The 19,852-nt window shown below is 38.2% G+C and overlaps 1 protein-coding gene across 1 annotated transcript in view; it reads left to right on the forward strand.

Annotated features, from left to right (window-relative positions):
* The window catches only part of EIF2B3 (eukaryotic translation initiation factor 2B subunit gamma), a 169,278-nt gene that overhangs the window by 111,323 nt on the left and 38,103 nt on the right, over positions 1-19,852 (forward strand). Inside the window, exon 6 of the mRNA XM_060140215.1 lies at positions 4,719-4,808. Within this exon, the coding sequence (XP_059996198.1) occupies positions 4,719-4,808 (90 nt within the window). The remainder of the gene's footprint in view (positions 1-4,718; positions 4,809-19,852) is intronic.

Genomic DNA, 19,852 nt, shown 5'->3' on the forward strand with positions numbered 1-19,852 from the left:
GGTTCCTTCTGAAGTCTATGAGGGAGAATCTGTTCCACTCGTCTCTCCTAGCTTCTGGTAACCTCAGGCATCCTTGGCTTATAGATAGCATTCTCCTCGTGTCTTTATATTGTCTCCCCTCTAAGCATGTCTGTCTCTGTGTTCAGATTTCCCCTTTTTAAGGGTACTATACTAGTCGTACTGCATTAGGGGCCCTCTAATGACCTAACCTTAACTTGATCATCTGCAGATGTCATATTTCCAAATAAGGTCATATTCACAGGTACTATAGGTTAGGACTTCAACATCTTTTAGGGGGTACACAATTTAACCTATAATAAATACTACAGCAAAAAATTTTAAAAGATTAGAAAATGTTGATAATTGTTGAAACTACTTGATGCACACATGGGAATTTATTATGTTTTTCTCTTATTTTGTGTATGTTTGAAATTTTCCATGATAAAAATTTAAGAAATGTGTGTGTGAAAGCAGAGACTTAAATTGATATTTGTACACTCATGTTCATAGCAGCATTATTCACAATAACCAAAAAGTGGAAGCAACTCAAGTATCCATAGACAGATGAATCGATAAAGAAAATGTGGTACATACATACAATGAAATATTATCCAGAGTTCAAAAGGAAGGAAATTTTAACACATGCTCCAATATAGATAAATTGTAAAGACGTTATGTTAAGTGAAATAAGCCAGTCATAAGAAGGACAGATATTGTATGCTTCCTTTTATATGAGATTCCTAGAGTAGTCAGAATCATAAAGACATAAAGTAGAATGGTGGTTGCAAGGGGCTAGGAGGAAGAAGGGAATGGGGAGTTAGTATTTAATGGATACAGAATTTCAACTGGGAAAGATGAAAAAGTGCTGGAGATGGTTGTTGGTGACAGTTGCACTGCAATGTGAATGTAGTTAATGCCACAGAACTGTACACTTGAAAATGGTTAAAATAGTAAATTATATAGACCAGCTAAGGACTTTTATGAAGATACTTTAAAAGCCATTGATCTTTATTTTTTTTATTTATTTATTTTTTTGTGGTACGCGGGCCTCTCACTGTCGCGGCCTCTCCCGTTGCGGAGCACAGGCTCCGGACGCGCAGGCTCAGCGGCCATGGCTCACGGGCCCAGCCACTCCACGGCAGGAGCCCAGGAATACCAATTTTTAAAGCAAGGAACAAAACCAATAGGTAGTAATTACAACAATTATTAATAATATTATTTTAGGGGCTTCCCTGGTGGCGCAGTGGTTGGGGGTCCGCCTGCCGATGCAGGGGACACGGGTTCGTGCCCCGGTCCGGGAGGATCCCACATGCCGTGGAGTGGCTGGGCCCGTGAGCCATGGCCGCTGAGCCTGCGCGTCCGGAGCCTGTGCTCCGCAACGGGAGAGGCCGCGACAGTGAGAGGCCCGCGTACCACAAAAAAAAAAAAAAAAAAAAATTGGTATTCCTGTTTTAAGATCATAAAAAGATGCTTGATTTCCCTTAAATTTTAAATATTGCAAATTAAAATTCTAAAATATACAACTTACTATTTTAAAAATAGGTCTATAAAAATAATCCTAATGGCTTATATTGTCCTAGGTTTTCTAGATTTTTAAATTTTTGTCCATTATTTGTTCTTTTCTAAGATCTTTTCTTCTCCACTCTCCTTTTCTTTTTTTATAATAGACCTTTTAAAAGCATGTTTTAAATTCTTTTTATGTTAGATGAAGAGAAGAAAAAGCTTCTTAGGTAGCTTTTCGAAGATCCTGTAGACTTTGAAGATTAAAAAATTTATACCATTCCTCTGAGTTTTCATCACTGAAAGGATTCCCACAAATTTTTCATATATATATATTATTTTTATTGTAATAAGCTTTTTCTATGGTTGGCAACTTGTTTTAAATTATTTTTTTAACATAAAATTATAACTATTTCTAAATGTCTTATCATTTCCATTTACTGATTTCTTACTTTATTTTATACAAATCCAAAACATCTTCTTGGCCCAGAGCAATCAACCAGTTACCCAGATCTTGCCGGTGCCTCTTTGAGGTTTTTTGGTATTGTTTATTTTGTTTTCTTTTAAAATATCAATTCTTATTTCTAATACCATTTAAAAACAATTAAACGGGGGCTTCCCTGGTGGTACAGTGGTTAAGAATCTGCCTGCCAGTGCAGGGGACATGAGTTCAAGCCCTGTTCCAGGAAGATCCCACATGCCTCGGAGCATCTAAGCCCGTGTGCCACAACTACTGAACCTGTGCTCTAGAGCCCGTGAGCCACAACTACTGAGCCCACATGCCACAACTACTGAAGCCTGCATGCCTAGAGCCCATGCTCCACAACAAAAGAAGGCAACACAATGAGAAGCTCACACACCACAATGAAGAGTAGCCCCCACTCGCCACAACCAGAGAAAAGCCCGCGCATAGCAACAAAGACCCAACACAGCCAAAAATAAAATAAAATTTATTTTAAAAATAAATAAATGAGAAAAAATAAAATAAGGAAACAACCTTTCTGGCAACTTAAATGGCATTGATCTCCCGGTCCCAAGATTCACATTCAATACAAATTTAACGCGAAAGAAAATAATCTCTGAATTGCCCGTCTCTGTTCCTTCATTGTATTCCAGATTTGTAGCTAAATCTCTAGCCTTGATTATATCAGCTAAATTTTTGGAAATTTTTTTTAATGCAAGAACTTTCTGGTTTTACCTACTTTATGTGATGAGAGTAAAAAGCTGAAAAAAAGTTTATAAACTGTAAAATGCTATATGAATGTTAGTGCCATATGAGCTAGGGATTGGTAACAGTTTAGAAGATGATTACTCAAACTTTTAAGTTATTCCTTTCCCGGGTATATGATACAAGTTGACTTCAGCTATAAATATGAGAGTAATATATCTACTTCATGAGGTAGTTGCAAGGACGAAATAATTTAAGTAGAGTATGTTGAACGATTCAAGGAATTTGTAAACCAAGGAACTGAACAGGAGAGTTCAACTTTCCAGATTGGTTAGATCAAGGGATAGAATTATCAGGGTGTGAACTTCAGATGAAACCTGGGCACCACAAGGCAAGTAGCCACATTCAGATTTGCAAAATTCTATTTCCTGAAGGATTTATTAGTACTCAATACTCTCAGGAAGTTAGAATTGGGATGTATCTTCTACTGTCTTCTTCATCCTCATTGTATACATTAATTGGCTTAGTGGGATTGTGTAGGTTATGAGTGTGAGATCCGAAATCTGACTCTTCTCTTGCTCTTTTGGAAGCGTTTTGTTCCCCCTTCTTCCAAAAGAGTGGAAGCCCAGGGTGGTGTATCTTAATCTATTTGATAAATTACTTCTGGGGTATCTAGATCCCATGAGAATAATTTTCCTTAAGACTATAAGCCAGTCACTTCCCTGGTGGTGCAGTGGTTGAGAAACCGCCTTTCAGTGCAGGGGACACGGGTTCGATCCCTGGTCCGGGAAGATCCCACATGCCGTGGAGCAACTAAGCCCATGTGCCACAACTACTGAGCCTGTGCTCTAGAGCCCGCGAGCCACAACTACTGAGCCCGCGTGCCACAGCCACTGAAGCCTGCGCGCCTAGAGCCCATGCTCCACAAGAGAAGCCACTGCAATGAGAAGCCCGTGCACCGCAACAAAGAGTAGCCCCCACTCGCCGCAACCAGAGAAAAACCCGTGCGCAGCAATGAAGACCCAACACAGCCAGAAATAATAAATAAATAAAATAAAATAATAAAATAAATAAATTTATAAAAAAAAAAAGACTATAAGCCAGTCAAAGCAGAGTAACACAGAGTAGAAGAAAAATGACAACCAGGCACCTATGATCGGAATTGCCATTTTTCCACCCTACTCCTCCCCTCCTCTCCTTCAGCTATCTTTTATTTATTTTATTAAATAAAATGACCTTGAACATTATATTATAAGCATGACATTTCTTAAGGCTGAAACCAAAGATGGCAGACTAAATAGCAACTAGGCAAATGCCTTAATTTGACCTAATTTATTCAAGTCTTTGTCTATTCAACAGCTATCTATTAAATATTTATTCTGTGTGAGGTACAGTGCTAAGTGCTAAGACTATAAAAATAAATCTCTGCCCTCAGGGAACTTGTATTAGTCTAGTGGGAAAGAGCATAAGTAAGTAAGCTGTTACTTTACTGTATGGTAAGTTATCTAGTAGAGGTGGGCACCAAGTGTTGTGGGAACACAAATTTGGGTTGTCAGGGAAGGTTTTCTAGAGGAAGTATACCTGAGGAGAGCCCTAATGAATAATTAAGAGTAGGGACTTAGGAAATATTCATAGAATTTTACTTCATCTTCTATGAACATGGAGTAATACATGCCAAATACTAGAGGAAAGCATGGCTAAAGTATGGCCTGCAGGAAGTGGGGCAGTTGGAGTAGAAGCAGGAAAATGTTAGTTACAAGAATTGTGGGTAGGAATTTGTAGTAAAATAGAAGAATGACTTGTCAGTGATTTGATGGCTCACCAATTTTCAATGTCTTTGGAAACCTGAAGACCTCATAAAGTGTGAGAAAGGGCTTATATAAAGAGAAAAACTTTTCTGTGGTAGGATCAGAGCCGATATTCACCTTCTTGGTCTTCCCAGAGTGGGGTGTAGGCAGCATGTCTCTCACCCTTATAAAGTTTCTAATGCCTACTACCTAATAATAGGATAGAACTCATGTGACCCTCTTCTCTCTTATTCTTTTCGCAGGCACCCTAGAATACGTTTCCACACAGGCCTTGTGGACGCCCATCTCTACTGCTTGAAAAAATACGTTGTGGACTTCCTAATGGAAAATAAGTAAGAAGGAGGGGGATAGAGTCAAACCTATAGCACTTAAGCTACGCTGTGACTTAATTAACAGTTTTAAACCTTGACAATAACCAGTTATAAATAACACAGTTTGTTATAGAAATGAATTCATGTTACAGCATACTGTTATTTCGTCGGTACCAGAGTCTCCTGCTTGTATTTTGGGGACCTGTGCTGTGATAAACCAGTAATTTATTTTTATAAAACTAATAGTAACTTATGAAGCATCTTTCTGCAGTTTCAGGCTCTTTTTCCTTCATTCTGCAAGGGTGAGCCCCTCAGCTCTGGTGTCATTTGTCTCCAAGCAGATGTCCTTTCCCTAGGCAATTATCCTGTAGATGGGCCCTCTTAGCAAAGGGCCAGACTCTTACCCAAGAGGAGGAAAGAAAGAAGAGCAAGTTTTCCTCCAATTTTGGAAAAGTCCTTCACATCGAATAAAGTTTCATGAATGCAGAGAAACAAAATTTGATACTTTCCCTGATTTTGCTTTGATAACAGAACTGTGGACCTTAAATACTTCCTAGAGACTGTGTCTGGCAGATCATAGGACGTGGATTTCCAGAGAGAAAACTTCCTTTTGTGGTTGATCTCAAGGATTTTTGATAGGAAATGCAACTAGAGTCCTCAGAGGAACAGGAAGGAAAAGATTTAATAACTGCATGGTTAAGAAGAGTAGCAGCTAGTCTTCCTTGATGGCTGCTGGATAAGTTTCTGCCTTGAATGGTACTGGTAGACTGGAAAGCAATCAGGCTGGTACCACAGCAGCAAGTTCCCTCAGAACAGCTGGGGAAGGGAGTCTGAGAACCTGAGTTTAAGTGCTAAGCATGCACTTAAACTCAGGAATATTAAGGGGATATATACAGGAATATTAAGGGGAAGAGGAATTGTTCCTCCATGCCCAGTATAATATTTCTTGCAGCATCCTAACCCTCACCTGCCTACAACACCTGCTAAACCACTACAGAAAGGCCCATGTAGAGCCAGTGGTGAAACAAATCATCTGGACTCCTGGAAAGCTTTCCCAGGGATTATTGTTTCTCTATTTTTTCTCACCAGGACAGTATTGCCCTGCTCCTCTCTGATTTATTATTCTGTTTTTTCATTCAATCAACACATATTTATTAAGCATCTGTTATGAGTCGGGCATTGTGCTAGATCAACTGTGGGATCCATCGTGAATAAGCAGACATGGGCCCTGCCCTCATGGAACTTACAGCCTTAGCTCCACAGTGGATTGTAGAGACTTTGCTTTTTAAATAGCAAGGAAACTTGCTACCAAGATTAGAGTGATCCAGGACCCATTTTCCACATACCAGTGTAGGCTATCCATATTATAAAAATGAAGTTAACTCTTTGCCATTAAAGGTTTATTTTTTATTTATTTATTTATTTTGTATTTATTTGGTTGCTCTGGGTCTTAGTTTCAGCTCGCAGGCTCCTTAGTTGCAGCTCACCCACTCCTTAGTTGCGGCAGGAGGGCTCCTTAGTTGTGGCACGTGAACTGTTAGTTGCAGCATGCATGTGGGATCTAGTTCCCTGACCAGGGATGGAACCCGGGCCCCCTGCATTGGGAGCGTGGAGTCTTAACCACTGCGCCACCAGGGAAGTCCCTAAAGGGTTTATTTTTTATGCCCAAATGAAAATGAAGTCCTGTGAAATAGATCCTGCCCTTGACATGCTGAGAGGGGATATAATAGTGGTAGAGATCATGATTTTTTAAAAAATTCTTTTCCTATGGAAAATTTCACACAGATACAAAAGTAGAGAAAGTGATGTAATGAACTCCCATGTATCCATCACACAGCTTCAATAGTCACCAATTCATGGCCAATCTTTTTTTTTTTTGCGGTACTCAGGCCTCTCACTGTTGTGGCCTCTCCCGTTGCGGAGCACAGGCTCCGGACATGCAGGCTCAGCAGTCATGGCTCACAGGCCTAGCCGCTCCATGGCATGTGGGATCTTCCCAGACCAGGGCACGAACCCATGTCCCCTGCATCAGCAGGCGGACTGTCAACCACTGCGCCACCAGGGAAGCCCTGGCCAATCTTTTTTTTTTTTTTTTTTTTTTTTTTTTTATATTTGCTACCGCCAATCTTGCTAGTGTCACACCGGATTATTTTAAAGCAAGTCATTATGATATAATTTCATCTGTAATTATTTCAGTTGTAATTATCTATAAATATTTCAGTATATATCCCTAAAACATAAACAAATACCTCAATATTACTATCACACTTTAAAAAAAAAAATCTAACAATACTTCCTTAACACTACCAAATGGGATTGTAGCTTTTGGTGTCTGGATATGCAGACAGTTTTGCAACAAAGCTAGCCTCATCCTGGCCGCTGTAGCTCATTTGGCCACCAGCAGTTAGCAGTTCCCACACCTGGCAAGTGTAGTGTTCCTTGAGGACAAGCCTAAATTTGGTGATTCTGTGGCTCCAGCACAGAAGCTCTGCCAAATGGGACTTTCCCAGAGCTTGCTGTAATAAGGAAGTATACAGAGCCTCAGCTCCACTACCTCCCCATCTCAAGATCTGTTAAAGAGACCCTTATCTCTTCTTTGCCCCATCTACCCTTTACTTCTCAGAGTTGTTGGGATTAAAGGCATTATATTGAAAATTGGTAAATTTCAATATAGAATTAGGAAAAGTATAAAAGCACAGCAGGACAAATTAGAATGGTACTTGAGGGAGATTCTTTATTCCTGGCTGGAATAGTGGAGGTTATGTCTCAAAGCTTTGAGAGATGGGATTGAACAGGTTGGTGGGAGCAGTGTGTACAAGGCCTTAACAGCTGAGCAGGGAGTTACAGGTCTTTAAACAGAATAGTCCCGTATGGAATGAGCAACGATTCAACCTGGCAGGGGAACATAGACTATTCCAAATGGGAAAGAGACTCTTTCAAGGTAAGTAAAAGGCATTTATAGTAATCTGACTATGAGGACTCCTTTAGGGATGGAAAGGAAAAAGTAAACCTAGGAGACATAGCTTTAAGAAAGGACTGCTTTAGCAATCCTTTGTTTCACCTATGAAAATTAACATTCTGCCCTGTATATTTTTCTAGTTGTCTACATGTTAATGTCTTCCACCCAAATTCCTTGACATTAGATACCTACCTGGATTGGTAAGGCATTCAATATATGCTTGGTGAATGGAAGGAAAGGAGATGTGGTGACAGTTTAGACAGCAGAAGTAATTTTGTACATCAGTAGTTAGAGAAGAGACGAGTATTTCTGCAGTTGACTAAGTAGAAAAGCTATGGGAAAGCTGTGGAGAAAAGAAAACCTATACTGTCTTTGACAAGAGAAGTTTAGTAAGTGAGCTGTGTGACCCTGGACAGGTGTCTACCTTTCTGTACCCCACTTTCCTCATCTGGGACACATTGTACCTGACACGTGGTGGTTGTGAAAAATACTTGTAAAGAGCTTAGAGCAGTAGTTGGTGCATAGTAAGAACTTTTAATTGATCACCTACTGTGTTGCTAGATGCTAAAGATAAAAAGATGGAGTTTCTGTCTTCAAGTTGCTCACAGTTTAGGGAGAAAGGGACAGGTTAAATTATTACAATAAAATGTGCTAAGTAGTATGAGAGTATAGTAGAGTAGTATAATAGTATACTAGAAGCACAAGGGAATTTTGGGGGGATGATGGAAGTACTCTATATCTTGATTTGGAGTAGTGATTACAGTAGTATACATTTGACAAAACTCATTGAACCGTATGTTTAAAGTAGGTACATTTTATTATATGTAAGTTAACTTTATTAAAAAAATTGATTTTAAGAGTTTAAAAAATGAATTGGACTTACCACAATTTTTTTAAAATTCAAAGCAACAGACATTTAATATATACCTAAATATATTCTAACTGCTGTGTTGGAGGCTGAGGATACCAAGATGAATACAAAGTCTTATAGGCCATTGTCTCTGTAACCTTGAGAAAATTACATTATGAAACAAGAGAAAAAAAAAAAAAGCCAGAGATCCCCAGTCTTAGTAAATGGGAAAAGGGCACTTCAGGCAGCAGGAGTGTCATGACAGCTGGAAGATGTTCCAGCAGCAGTGGGAGGGAGGGAGGGATTGAATGGTTTTTGAGCTGAACTAACATCAGTGGTTCAGATTAACTTTAGTGGCAAAATACATCACTAAAACTGGGCAGAAATTAATAAGGTAATGTATTTCAATATTGATTTTTAGCTTACAGTCTATCATTTCTCAACTGGCTTAATATAGCATTCTCCTTGGTAGTCTTCTGCCTCCAGGCTCTCCCCTTTTAATCCATCCTCCACAAAACTACCAGAGGACTTTCTAAATTGCAAATCTGACTGCATCATTATTTGGTGACTAGCATTGCCACGTCTCAACATTTACCAGTTGAAGTAATGCACAGGCCCAGGAGTAGTTCCTGGGGTAATAAGGATGAGGCAGGAGTTCCCTTAGGGATGCCACTGTTTGGCTTGGATGCTGATATCTTTTGCTGAATGTCTGCTAGTCTACATGTGCATTAAGGCACTTAGCTTCATCAGTATGTGATCTTAGAACTAACTCAAGCTTTCTAAGTATCAAATAAATCTTAGAAGCCATTTAAAAAAAAAAAGAGGATTGGTAAGTTTGACTAATAACAAGTTTTAAAATTCTATATTGTGGGGGGAAAGTAAAACCAAATAGGGCTTCCCTGGTGGCTCAGTGGTTGAGAGTCCGCCTGTCAATGCAGGGGACACGGGTTCGTGCCCCGGTCTGGGAAGATCCCACGTGCCGCGGAGCGGCTGGGCCCGTGAGCCATGGCCGCTGAGCCTGCGCGTCCGGAGCCTGTGCTCCGCAACGGGAGAGGCCACAACAGTGAGAGGCCCGCATACCGCAAAAAAACAAAACAAAACAAAACAAAAAAACCCACAAATAAACATAGTGTAAAAATAAACAACAAAAGTGGGGGGAGGGGATATTTGCAATACCCGGATAGCCCAAACACTAGTTTCCTCACATTACAAAGAGCACTTTAAAATCAATAAGGAAAAGACTAATGACTCGAGAAAAATGGGTAAAAGTTATAGGTAGTTGGTTCATAGAAAAAGCTAGTACACATATGAAAAGATGCCTGCTCTTATAAATAAAAATGCACGTTAAACAGTTTTAGAATACTGTCTTTATGGCAAAGGTTTTTAAATTTTGTGATAAGCTAGTAGAGCTGTGGGGAAATTCTCTTATACTGTTTTACATAAACTTTTTGTAGGGTAGTTGATGATACCTATCAAAACTTAAAATTATATACTCTTTGACTAAGCAGTTCCTCCCTGAAGAATGTATCCCACAGAAATATTTACTTAAGAGTATGGAAATATTCATTGCAAAATGTTCTTTGCAACATCCTTCATAACAGGGAAAAGTTATAACAATTTAAACAGGGTAATTAATTATATTATTGTGCAACTGTTAAAAAGAATGAAGTATAACTCTGTGTGGTGATATGGAAAGATTTCCAAGATATATTTACTAAAAAAAGCAAGTTGCAGTATTAGCGTGTATTTTCAGTGTAATATGATTCTATTTTTTGCTTTAAAGAAATAAAAAGATATACATATATATGCTTTAGAAGTTCTTTTTATCCATTTCTGAATGCAGTATGACAGATGGATGTTCCAAAGACTGTCTTGAAAATTTTAATTCAAAAATGTCTTGGATTTTATGTCCAGAGCCAGAGAGAGCTTACACTGAGTATTGTTACTGTGATGCTCTTGATGCTGAGTGGTGAGCTAAAAGTTTCTCCTCTTTTATAGTGTTATCTGATCTAAGCCTAAGGAAGCTGGCCTCTTAGGAACTTTTTGTTTGGCTTAGCAGGAGTTGCTCCAAAAGGAGACCGGTCCTGTAGTGAACTGAAGCAATATGCTGGCTCTCTGAGCTGAAGCCTGGAGAGACAGGAAGTTCATACCAGAATTAGTCCTGGTTTCCTTTACCACAGAAACCCAGAAAAAATTGTCTTTCTCTCCCTTTTCCTAACCTGCTAGACCTGCTAGCTGTTTAAGAGACCTAGAGGAAATTAATCTTCTTAAAAGGAAGAATTAAAGCTGAATACTTCCTTCCTGTTCAGAAAAACCCAAAGTTATAATTAATCTCTTGTAGTGTTTGAACCCAATCCATCTGTGCAGGACATACAGTCTTAGGGTTTGGTCTTCAGAGCAACAACCATGTACCAGATACTATTCTGGGTACTTTCACACTTCATTCAGTCCTTAAAATATTTCTCTCATTTAGGTATTATCTTCATATTTATAAAAGAGGGAAATGAGGCTTAAAGTCATTTGCTTAATGTCATATAGTCAGCACCCCAACAAAATCAGCCACTGTTGATGAATTGATTGCTAGCAACATCTACCACATATCTCAGGTGTCTCTGTGTTACAGACACACACATGTGCACACATACCTGGGGGGATAAGAGAGTAGTCACAGCTTCCTAGTCTTAGCTACACAGGGATGCAGAGGCGTACGGATGGGCCCCACAAACTAAAGTCAGGAATTGGGGATAGGCAGCCATGTTACAAGGTCAGAATCAGGGTGATAATTAAAGCCACACACAAGATGATGTTATAGACTGGCTAGAAACCCGTGAGTCAGCGTAGGAAAGCAGAGAAAAGAAACAGAGATGAGAGACCATGGGAGATAGGCAGGAACCTTGGTTCCTTACTGTTCAGTTCAAGCATCCATATGACTTAGCTGTACTTGGTTTCCTGTCCTTAGATGTCCTAGAGATTGCATGAAGTATCCTTTACTTAAATAACAGAACAAAATTAAGCTAAGAATCTGTGGTTTATATAACCTTCTAACCGGAGCTGTTATGTGGTAGCTGTGTACTGACATCTGAAGATGTAGATGCTACCAAGATTAAACTAGGGTAGTCTCCTCTGGATGTCTTGGTTACATTCATTTTGATCTCTGGGACTTCTGGGAAATAACTTGCTGCTGAAAAAGGGACAAAGACCTAGCAAAACATTGTATTGACTTATAGTTAACTTAAATATAAGCCCCCCAGCTGAGCCTTGCCTAAGCTATCATAGGCGACCATGGGCCAGATTATGGTAGGAAAGATAACCTTTTTAAAGAAGACTTTTAAACTGGCATAATATTTATAATTAAAGCACTCCTAGGAAGAAGAATCATATGGAACCAGAAAGTCTAAAGCCAGAAGAAAAGATGTGTTTAGTTTGGTGAGGATTTAAAAATAATTCCTCTTTAAGTATAATGCTTAACTGGTGTGCTTGCCTTCTTTCTTCCTTCTCTGACAAATTCTTAAATATCCATTAAAGCTTACCTAGATATTACTCCTTTAGGAAGTTTTTTCTCAATTTTTTTTTCCCTTCACCCCCACTTAGAATAGATACCCTTGCTCTGTGCTACCATAGTATTCTGTGCTTATCTCCATTAGGCATGAGATCATTCTCTCTTCTGATCTTGTATAATCTTCAATTATTACATGCATCCTATTAAACTGAATTTGCATGTCTGTTTTTACTACTTTTTTGAACCCCTTGAGGACAAAAACCAACTCTGATTCATCTTGTGACACACAGTAGATGCTCAGTAAATATAAAGGCAGCCAAACCATCAACTTCATATGAGGGCATGGATTTACCTGTTTTGTTTCACTGTCATATCCCCACTGTCTAGAATATGCGTGGCACATTTTGGGTACTCAGTGAATAAATTCAGATGAATAAAATGTTAGTTGAATTGCCCTAAGCCTAAGCAGTCTCTCCAGCCTGTAGGATCTGAACCTGTTTTTCTTTCTCAAGACATATGCACCAACACTGAAAATTTATTCTTATAGAAGCTTTTAGTATTTTTGTTAAAAAGGATATCACAGAATACTGTATACCAAATACTTGGTTCTAAAGTCAGTACCTTTTAATCTAAAACAATTCCCTGTTTACTCTTCCAGATTATATCTGTTTTCTTTGAAGGAAAAAATAAAAAACTGAAAACAAAGCATAGGGTTAACTCAGCAATCACCTTTTCTTCCCAATTACAGCTCTGCTGAGAGAAGAGGCAAGAAAACCCAAGCCTTTAGTATTCTCCTCTGCAGACTTGAGTTCCAGGCCCTATAAAAGTAGGTTTTCTGTTCTACCTCTTTGCTAACTAATATTTTGAAGGACTGACTTGAAGTGGAAGACATTTAGAGGATTTTAATTCTCTTTTGATTTGCTTACAAAGACAGAAAAGCCAGAATGCAAAAGTAGCCAAATTTTTCCATTTGCCGTGGACATAATTTTTAGACTTCCCCTGAAAACTTAGAGCCACAAGGAGGACCTGATCACAGATCAAGGCAAAATGCTAAAAATAACAGATTTAAGCAGAACTAAACTAAAACATTTCAAATGTTGGATTTTTAATGCTAGTAATATTAATAATGCAGAAATGTATTTAGAGTTCATTACTTTTCCAAATCAGGAGAGCTCTGCTTCCTATCTCCAAAAATCAGAAGGAAAAATTATTGCCAGCTTTCTGGCCTAGAGGGATTACACTCAATCATTCACACAGTCACTCATTCGTTTATTCAAATAAATATTTATTTAGCACTGACTGAATGTTTACTGGTAGAGAGACAGTAAGCAGAAAATTTTAAATCCTGTGGAAAGTGCTGTGGTTGCAGAAAACATGGGATACTAGTTAATATGGTATAGTGGAAAGAGTCATGGGCTTTGAGATAGATGTGGAGTAAGTTTCCACTCTGCCAGTTATAAAAGCTGTGTTAACCTTAAGCAAGATAACTAACCTTTCTAAGCCTTGATTTCCTCACTTATAAAATGAGGACCATAATACCTACCATGAGGATTGCTGTAAGAATTTGAGATATGTGTATTAATTTCCTAGCACGGAACTCGCACATGATATGGATTCAAAAACAATACATACAGACCTACTAGAGAATGGACTTGAGGACACGGGGAGGGGGAAGGGTAAGCTGGGACAAAGTGAGAGAGTGGCATGGACATATATACACTACCAAATGTAAAATAGATAGCTAGTGGGAAGCAGCCGCATAGCACAGGGAGATCAGCTCGGTGCTTTGTGACCACCTAGAGGGGTGGGATACGGAGGGTGGGAGAGAGGGAGATGCAAGAGGGAAGAGATATGGGGACATATGTATATGTATAACTGATTCACTTTGTTATAAAGCAGAAACTGACACACCATTGTAAAGCAATTATACTCTAATAAAGATGTTTAAAAAATACATTTAATTATTGTCTTTGCTATGAGAGTACAGAAACCTACAAGTGCTACAAAAGCCTTCCAAGGAGAGATGATATTTGAGAGCAGTCTTATGGCTCCGTAAGTTTTCACAAAGTTAACACTCCCTTGTAACTACTATTCAAGTCAAAAAATAGAACATTACCCAGTTTCCAGACGCTCCCTTTAAACAACTATCCCCCTAACACACAAAAGTAACCACTATCTTGAGCATTAAATAAATTTAAGAAGATAAGACCAGGTTTATACTTTAGAAAAATCACTGTGCCTGCAACACAAGAGGGTGGATTGAAGGAAGAAGAGACATGATCAAATTGTGCTTTAGAAAGGGTGTTCTGTCTGTAATATAAAGGATAGATTTCAAGAGGTAAGACTGGAGGAAGAGAAACCAATTAAAAGCAGCTGAAGGAATCCAGGCAAATAATGACAGTGGCTTAGACTAGGCAGTAGCGGTAGAGATGGAGAGTTGACAGTTTTGAAAGATTTGGCGGATAAAATCAGCAGTGTTTGGTGACTGGTTGTATGTGAGGAGTAGAGGAAGGAGGAAGAGTCAAGATGATTACCACATTTCTGGCTTGGGTGACTAAATGAATTTCCATATCACTAAGCAAGGTAATCAGTGTTTGGGGTTGGGGGGAGCATGTTTGAGAGAAAGATGATGGGTTCAGTTTTAGACATTGTGTTTAAGGTACCTGTGGGTCATCTAAATGGTGGCAGAGTCCATCAGGCAGTTGAAAATGTGAGACTAAACTAAAGAAGAGAGGTCTTGGCTATGCGTCTACCTTTGGGAATGAGCTGCAAAGAAACCACCAAGTGATCTATCTCAGGGAGACAAGTAGCATGAGAAAAATACAGGCAAAAAGAAAAATCCTGAGAAACACCAAATATTTCAGGGGAAACAAAGAAAGAGGTATCAGAAATAGGAACAGGTCAAGAGACTGATGCCACAGAAAGTAAGGGAAGAATGGCCGATGACTGTGAAATTTGGAAGATTCAAAAAATATTTTTAAAATACTACCAATAATTCTACTATTGTGAGATAATTGCGAACATTTTAGTGTATTTCTTTCCATCATTTTATTTATTTTTATATATACATATACACACTTCAGATTGTGCTGTAGAAATAAGTGCTTTCTGCTTTCTTTTTTTAAAAATTTTATTTATTTTTTTATAATTATCCATTTTATACATATTAGTGTATACATGTCAATCCTAATCTCCCAATTCATCACACCACCATCCCCACCCCCACGAGTCACTTTCCCCTCTTGGTGTCCATACGTTTATTCTCTACATCTGTGTCTCTCTTTCTGCCCTGCAAACTGGTTCATCTGTACCATTTTTCTAGGATCCACATATCTGCATTAATATACGATATTTGTTTTTCTCTTTCTGACTTACTTCACTCTGCATGACAGTCTCTAGATCCATCCACATCTCTACAAATGACCCAATTTCGTTCCTTTTTATGGCTGAGTAATATTCCATTGTATATATGTACCACATCTTCTTTATCCATTCTTCTGTCGATTGACATTTAGGTTGCTTCCATTACCTGGCTATTGTAAATAGTGCTGCAGTGAACATTGGGGTGCATGTGTCTTTGAATTATGGTTTTCTCTGGGTATATGCCCAGTGGTGGAATTGCTGGGTCATATGGTAATTCTATTTTTCTTTTTTAAGGGACCTCCATATGGTTCTCCATAGTGGCTGTATCAGTTTACATTCCCACCAACAGTGCAAGAGGGTTCCCTTTTCTCCACACCCTCTCCAGCATTTGTTGTTTGTAGATTTTCTGATGATGCCCATTCTAACTGGTGTGAGGTGATACCTCATTGCAGTTTTGATTTCCATTTCTCTAAAAATTAGTGATGTTGAGCAGCTTTTCATGTGCTTCTTGGCCATCTGTATGTCTTCTTTAGAGAAATGTCTATTTAGGTCTTCTGCCCATTTTTTGATTGGGTTGTTTGTTTTTTTAATATTGAGCTGCATGAGCTGTTTATGTATTTCAGAGATTAATCCTTTGTCCGTTGATTCGTTTGCAAATACTTTCTCCCATTCTGAAGGTTGTCTTTTCGTCTTGTTTATGGTTTCCTTTGCTGTACAAAAGCTTTTAAGATTCATTAGGTCCCATTTGTTAATTTTTGTTTTTATTTCCATTACTCTAGGAGGTGGATCAAAAAAGATCTTGCTGTGATTTATGTCAAAGAGTGTTCTTCCTATGTTTTCCTCTAAGAGTTTTATGGTGTCCAGTCTTACATTTAAGTCTCTAATCCATTTTGAGTTTATTTTTGTGTTTGGTGTTAGGGAGTGTTCCAATTTCATTCTTTTACATGTAGCTGTCCAGTTTCCCCAGCACCACTTATTGAAGAGACTGTCTTTTCTCCATTGTATATCCTTGCCTCCTTTGTCATAGATTAGTTGACCATAGGTGCATGGGTTTATCTCTGGGATTTCTATCCTGTTCCATTGATCTATATTTCTGTTTTTGTGTCAGTACCATATTGTCTTGATTACTGTAGCTTTGTAGTATACTCTGAAGTCAGGGAGTCTGATGCCTCCAGCTCTGTTTTTTTCCTTCAAGACTGCTTTGGCTGTTCGGGGTCTTTTGTGTCTCCATACAAATTTTAAGATTTTTTTGTTCCAGTTCTGTAAAAAATGCCATTGGTAATTTGATAGGGATTGCATTGAATCTGTAGGTTGCTTTGGGTAGTATAGTCATTTTCACAATATTGATTCTTCCAATCCAAGAACATGGTATATCTCTCCATCTGTTGGTATCATCTTTAATTTCTTTCATCAGTGTCATATAGTTTTCTACATACAGGTCTTTTGTCTCCCTAGGTAGGTTTATTGCTAGGTATTTTATTCTTTTTGTTGCAGTGGTAAATGGGAGTGTTTCCTTAATTTCTCTTTCACTTTTTTCATCATTAGTGTGTAGGAATTCAAGAGATTTCTGTGCATTAATTTTGTATCCTGCAACTTTACCAAATTCATTGATTAGCTCTAGTAGTTTTCTGGTGGCATCTTTAGGATTCTCTATGTATAGTATCATGTCATCTGCAAACAGTGACAGTTTTACTTCTTTTCCAATTTGTATTCCTTTTATTTCTTTTTCTGATTGCTGTGGCTAGGATTTCCAAAACTAGATTGAATAATAGTGGCAAGAGTGGACATTCTTGTCTTGTTCCTGATCTTAGAGGAAATGCTTTCAGTTTTTCACCATTGAGAATGATGTTTGCTGTGGGTTTGTCGTATATGGCCTTTATTATGTTGAGGTAGGTTCCCTCCATGCCCACTTTCTCGAGAGTTTTTATCATAAATGGGTGTTGAATTTTGTCAAAAGCTTTTTCTGCATCTATTGAGATGATCATGTAGTTTTTCTTCTTCAATTTGTTAATATGGTGTATCACATTGATTGATTTGCGTATATTGAAGAATCCTTGCATCCCTAGGATAAATACCACTTGATCATGGTGTATGATCCTTTTAAAGCATTGTTGGATTCTGTTTGCTAGAATTTTGTTGAGGATTTTTGCATCTATATTCATCAGTGATATTGGTCTGTAATTTTTCTTTTTTTTGTAGTATTTTTGTCTGGTTTTGGTCACAGGGTGATGGTGGCCTCATAGAATGAGTTTGGGAGTGTTCCTTCCTCTGCAATTTTTTGGAAGAGTTTGAGAAGGATTGGTGTTAGCTCTTCTCTAAATGTTTGATAGAATTCACCTGTGAAGCCATCTGGTCTTAGACTTCTGTTTGTTGGAAGATTTTTAATCACAGTTTCAATTTCACTACTTGTGATTGGTATGTTCATATTTTCTGTTTCTTCCCTATTCAGTCTTGGAAGGTTATACCTTTCTAAGAATTTGTCCATTTCTTCCAGGTTGTCCATTTTATTGGCATAGAGTTGCTTGTAGTAGCCTCTTAGGTTGCTTTGTATTTCTGTGGTGTCTGTTGTAACTTCTCCTTTTTCATTTCTAATTTTATTGATCTGAGTCCTCTCCCTCTTTTTCTTGATGAGTGTGGCTAATGGTTTATCAACTTTGTTTATCTTCTCAAAGAAACAGCTTTTAGTTTTATTGATCTTTGCTATTGTTTCCTACATTTCTTTTTCATTTATTTCTGCTCTGTTCTTTATGATTTCTTTCCTTCTACTAACTTTGGGTTTTGTTTGTTCTTCTTTCTCTGTTCCTTTAGGTGTAAAGTTAGATTGTTTATTTGAGATCTTTCTTGTTTCTTGTGGTAGGATTGCATTGCTATAAACTTCCCTCTTAGAACTGCTTTTGCTGCATCCCGTAGGTTTTGGATCGTCGTGTTTTCGTTGTCATTTGTCCCTAGGTATTTTTTGATTTCCTCTTTGATTTCTTCAGTGATCTCTTGGTTATTTAGTAACATATTGGTTAGCCTCCATGTGTTTATGTTTTTTACGTTTTTTTCCCTGTAATTGATTTCTAATCTCATAGTGTTGTGGTCAGAAAAGATGCTTGATATGATTTCAATTTCCTTAAATTTACTGAGGCTTGATTTGTGACCCAAGATGTGATCTATCCTGGAGAATGTTCCATGCGCACTTGAGAAAGAAGTGTAATCTGCTGTTTTTTTGGATGGCATGTCCTATAAATATCAACTAAATCTATCTGGTCTCCCGTGTCATTTAAAGCTTGTGTTTCCTTACTAATTTTCTGTCTGGGTGATCTGTCCATTGGTGTAAGTGAGGTGTTCAAGTCCCCCACTATTACTGTGTTACTGTTGATTTCCTCTTTTATAGCTGTTAGCATTTGCCTTATGTATTGAGGTGCTCCTGTGTTGGGTGCATATATATTTATAATTGTTATATCTTCTTCTTGGATTGATCCCTTGATCATTATGTAGTGTCCTTCCTTGTCTCTTGTAACAGTCTTTATTTTAAAGTCTATTTTATCTGATATGAGTATTCTACTCCTGCTTTCTTTTGATTTCCGTTTGCATGGAGTATCTTTTTCCATCCCCTCACTTTCAGTCTGTATGTGTCCCTAGGTCTGAAGTGGGTCTCTTGTAGACAGCGTATATATGGGTGTTGTTTTTGTATCCATTCAGCAAGCCTGTGTCCTTTGGTTAGAGCATTTAATCCATTCACATTTAAGGTAATTATCAATATGTATGTCCCTGCTACCATTTTCTTAATTGTTTTGGGTTTGTTTTTGTAGGTCCTTTTCTTGTCTTGTGTTTCCCACTTAGAGAAGTTCCTTTAGCATTTGTTGTAGAGCTGGTTTGGTGGTGCTGAATTCTCTTAGCTTTTGCTTGTCTGTAAACCTTTGATTTCTCCATTGAATCTGAATGAGATTGTTGCCGGGTAGAGTAATCTTGGTTGTAGGTTCTTCCCTTTCATCACTTTAAATATGTCATGTCACTCCCTTCTGGCTTGTAGAGTTCCTGCTGAGAAATTAGCTGTTAACCTTATGGGAGTTCCCTTGTATGTTATTTGTCGTTTTTCCCTTGTTGCTTTCAATAGTTTTTCTTTGTCTTTAATTTTTGTCAATTTGATTACTACGTGTCTCAGCATGTTTCTCCTTGGGTTTATCCTGCCTGGGACTCTCTGCACTTCCTGGACTTGGGTGGCTATTTCCTTTCCCGTGTTAGGGAAGTTTTTGATTATAATCTCTTCAAATATTTTCTCTGGTCCTTTCTCTCTCTCTTCTCCTTCTGGGACCCTTATAATGCGAATGTTGTTGCACTTAATGTTGTCCCAGAGGTCTCTTGGGCTGTCTTCATTTCTTTGCAATCATTTTTCTTTATTCTGTTCT

Source organism: Lagenorhynchus albirostris, chromosome 2, assembly GCF_949774975.1.
Source record: "Lagenorhynchus albirostris chromosome 2, mLagAlb1.1, whole genome shotgun sequence".
NCBI classification, from domain to species: domain Eukaryota; kingdom Metazoa; phylum Chordata; class Mammalia; order Artiodactyla; family Delphinidae; genus Lagenorhynchus; species Lagenorhynchus albirostris.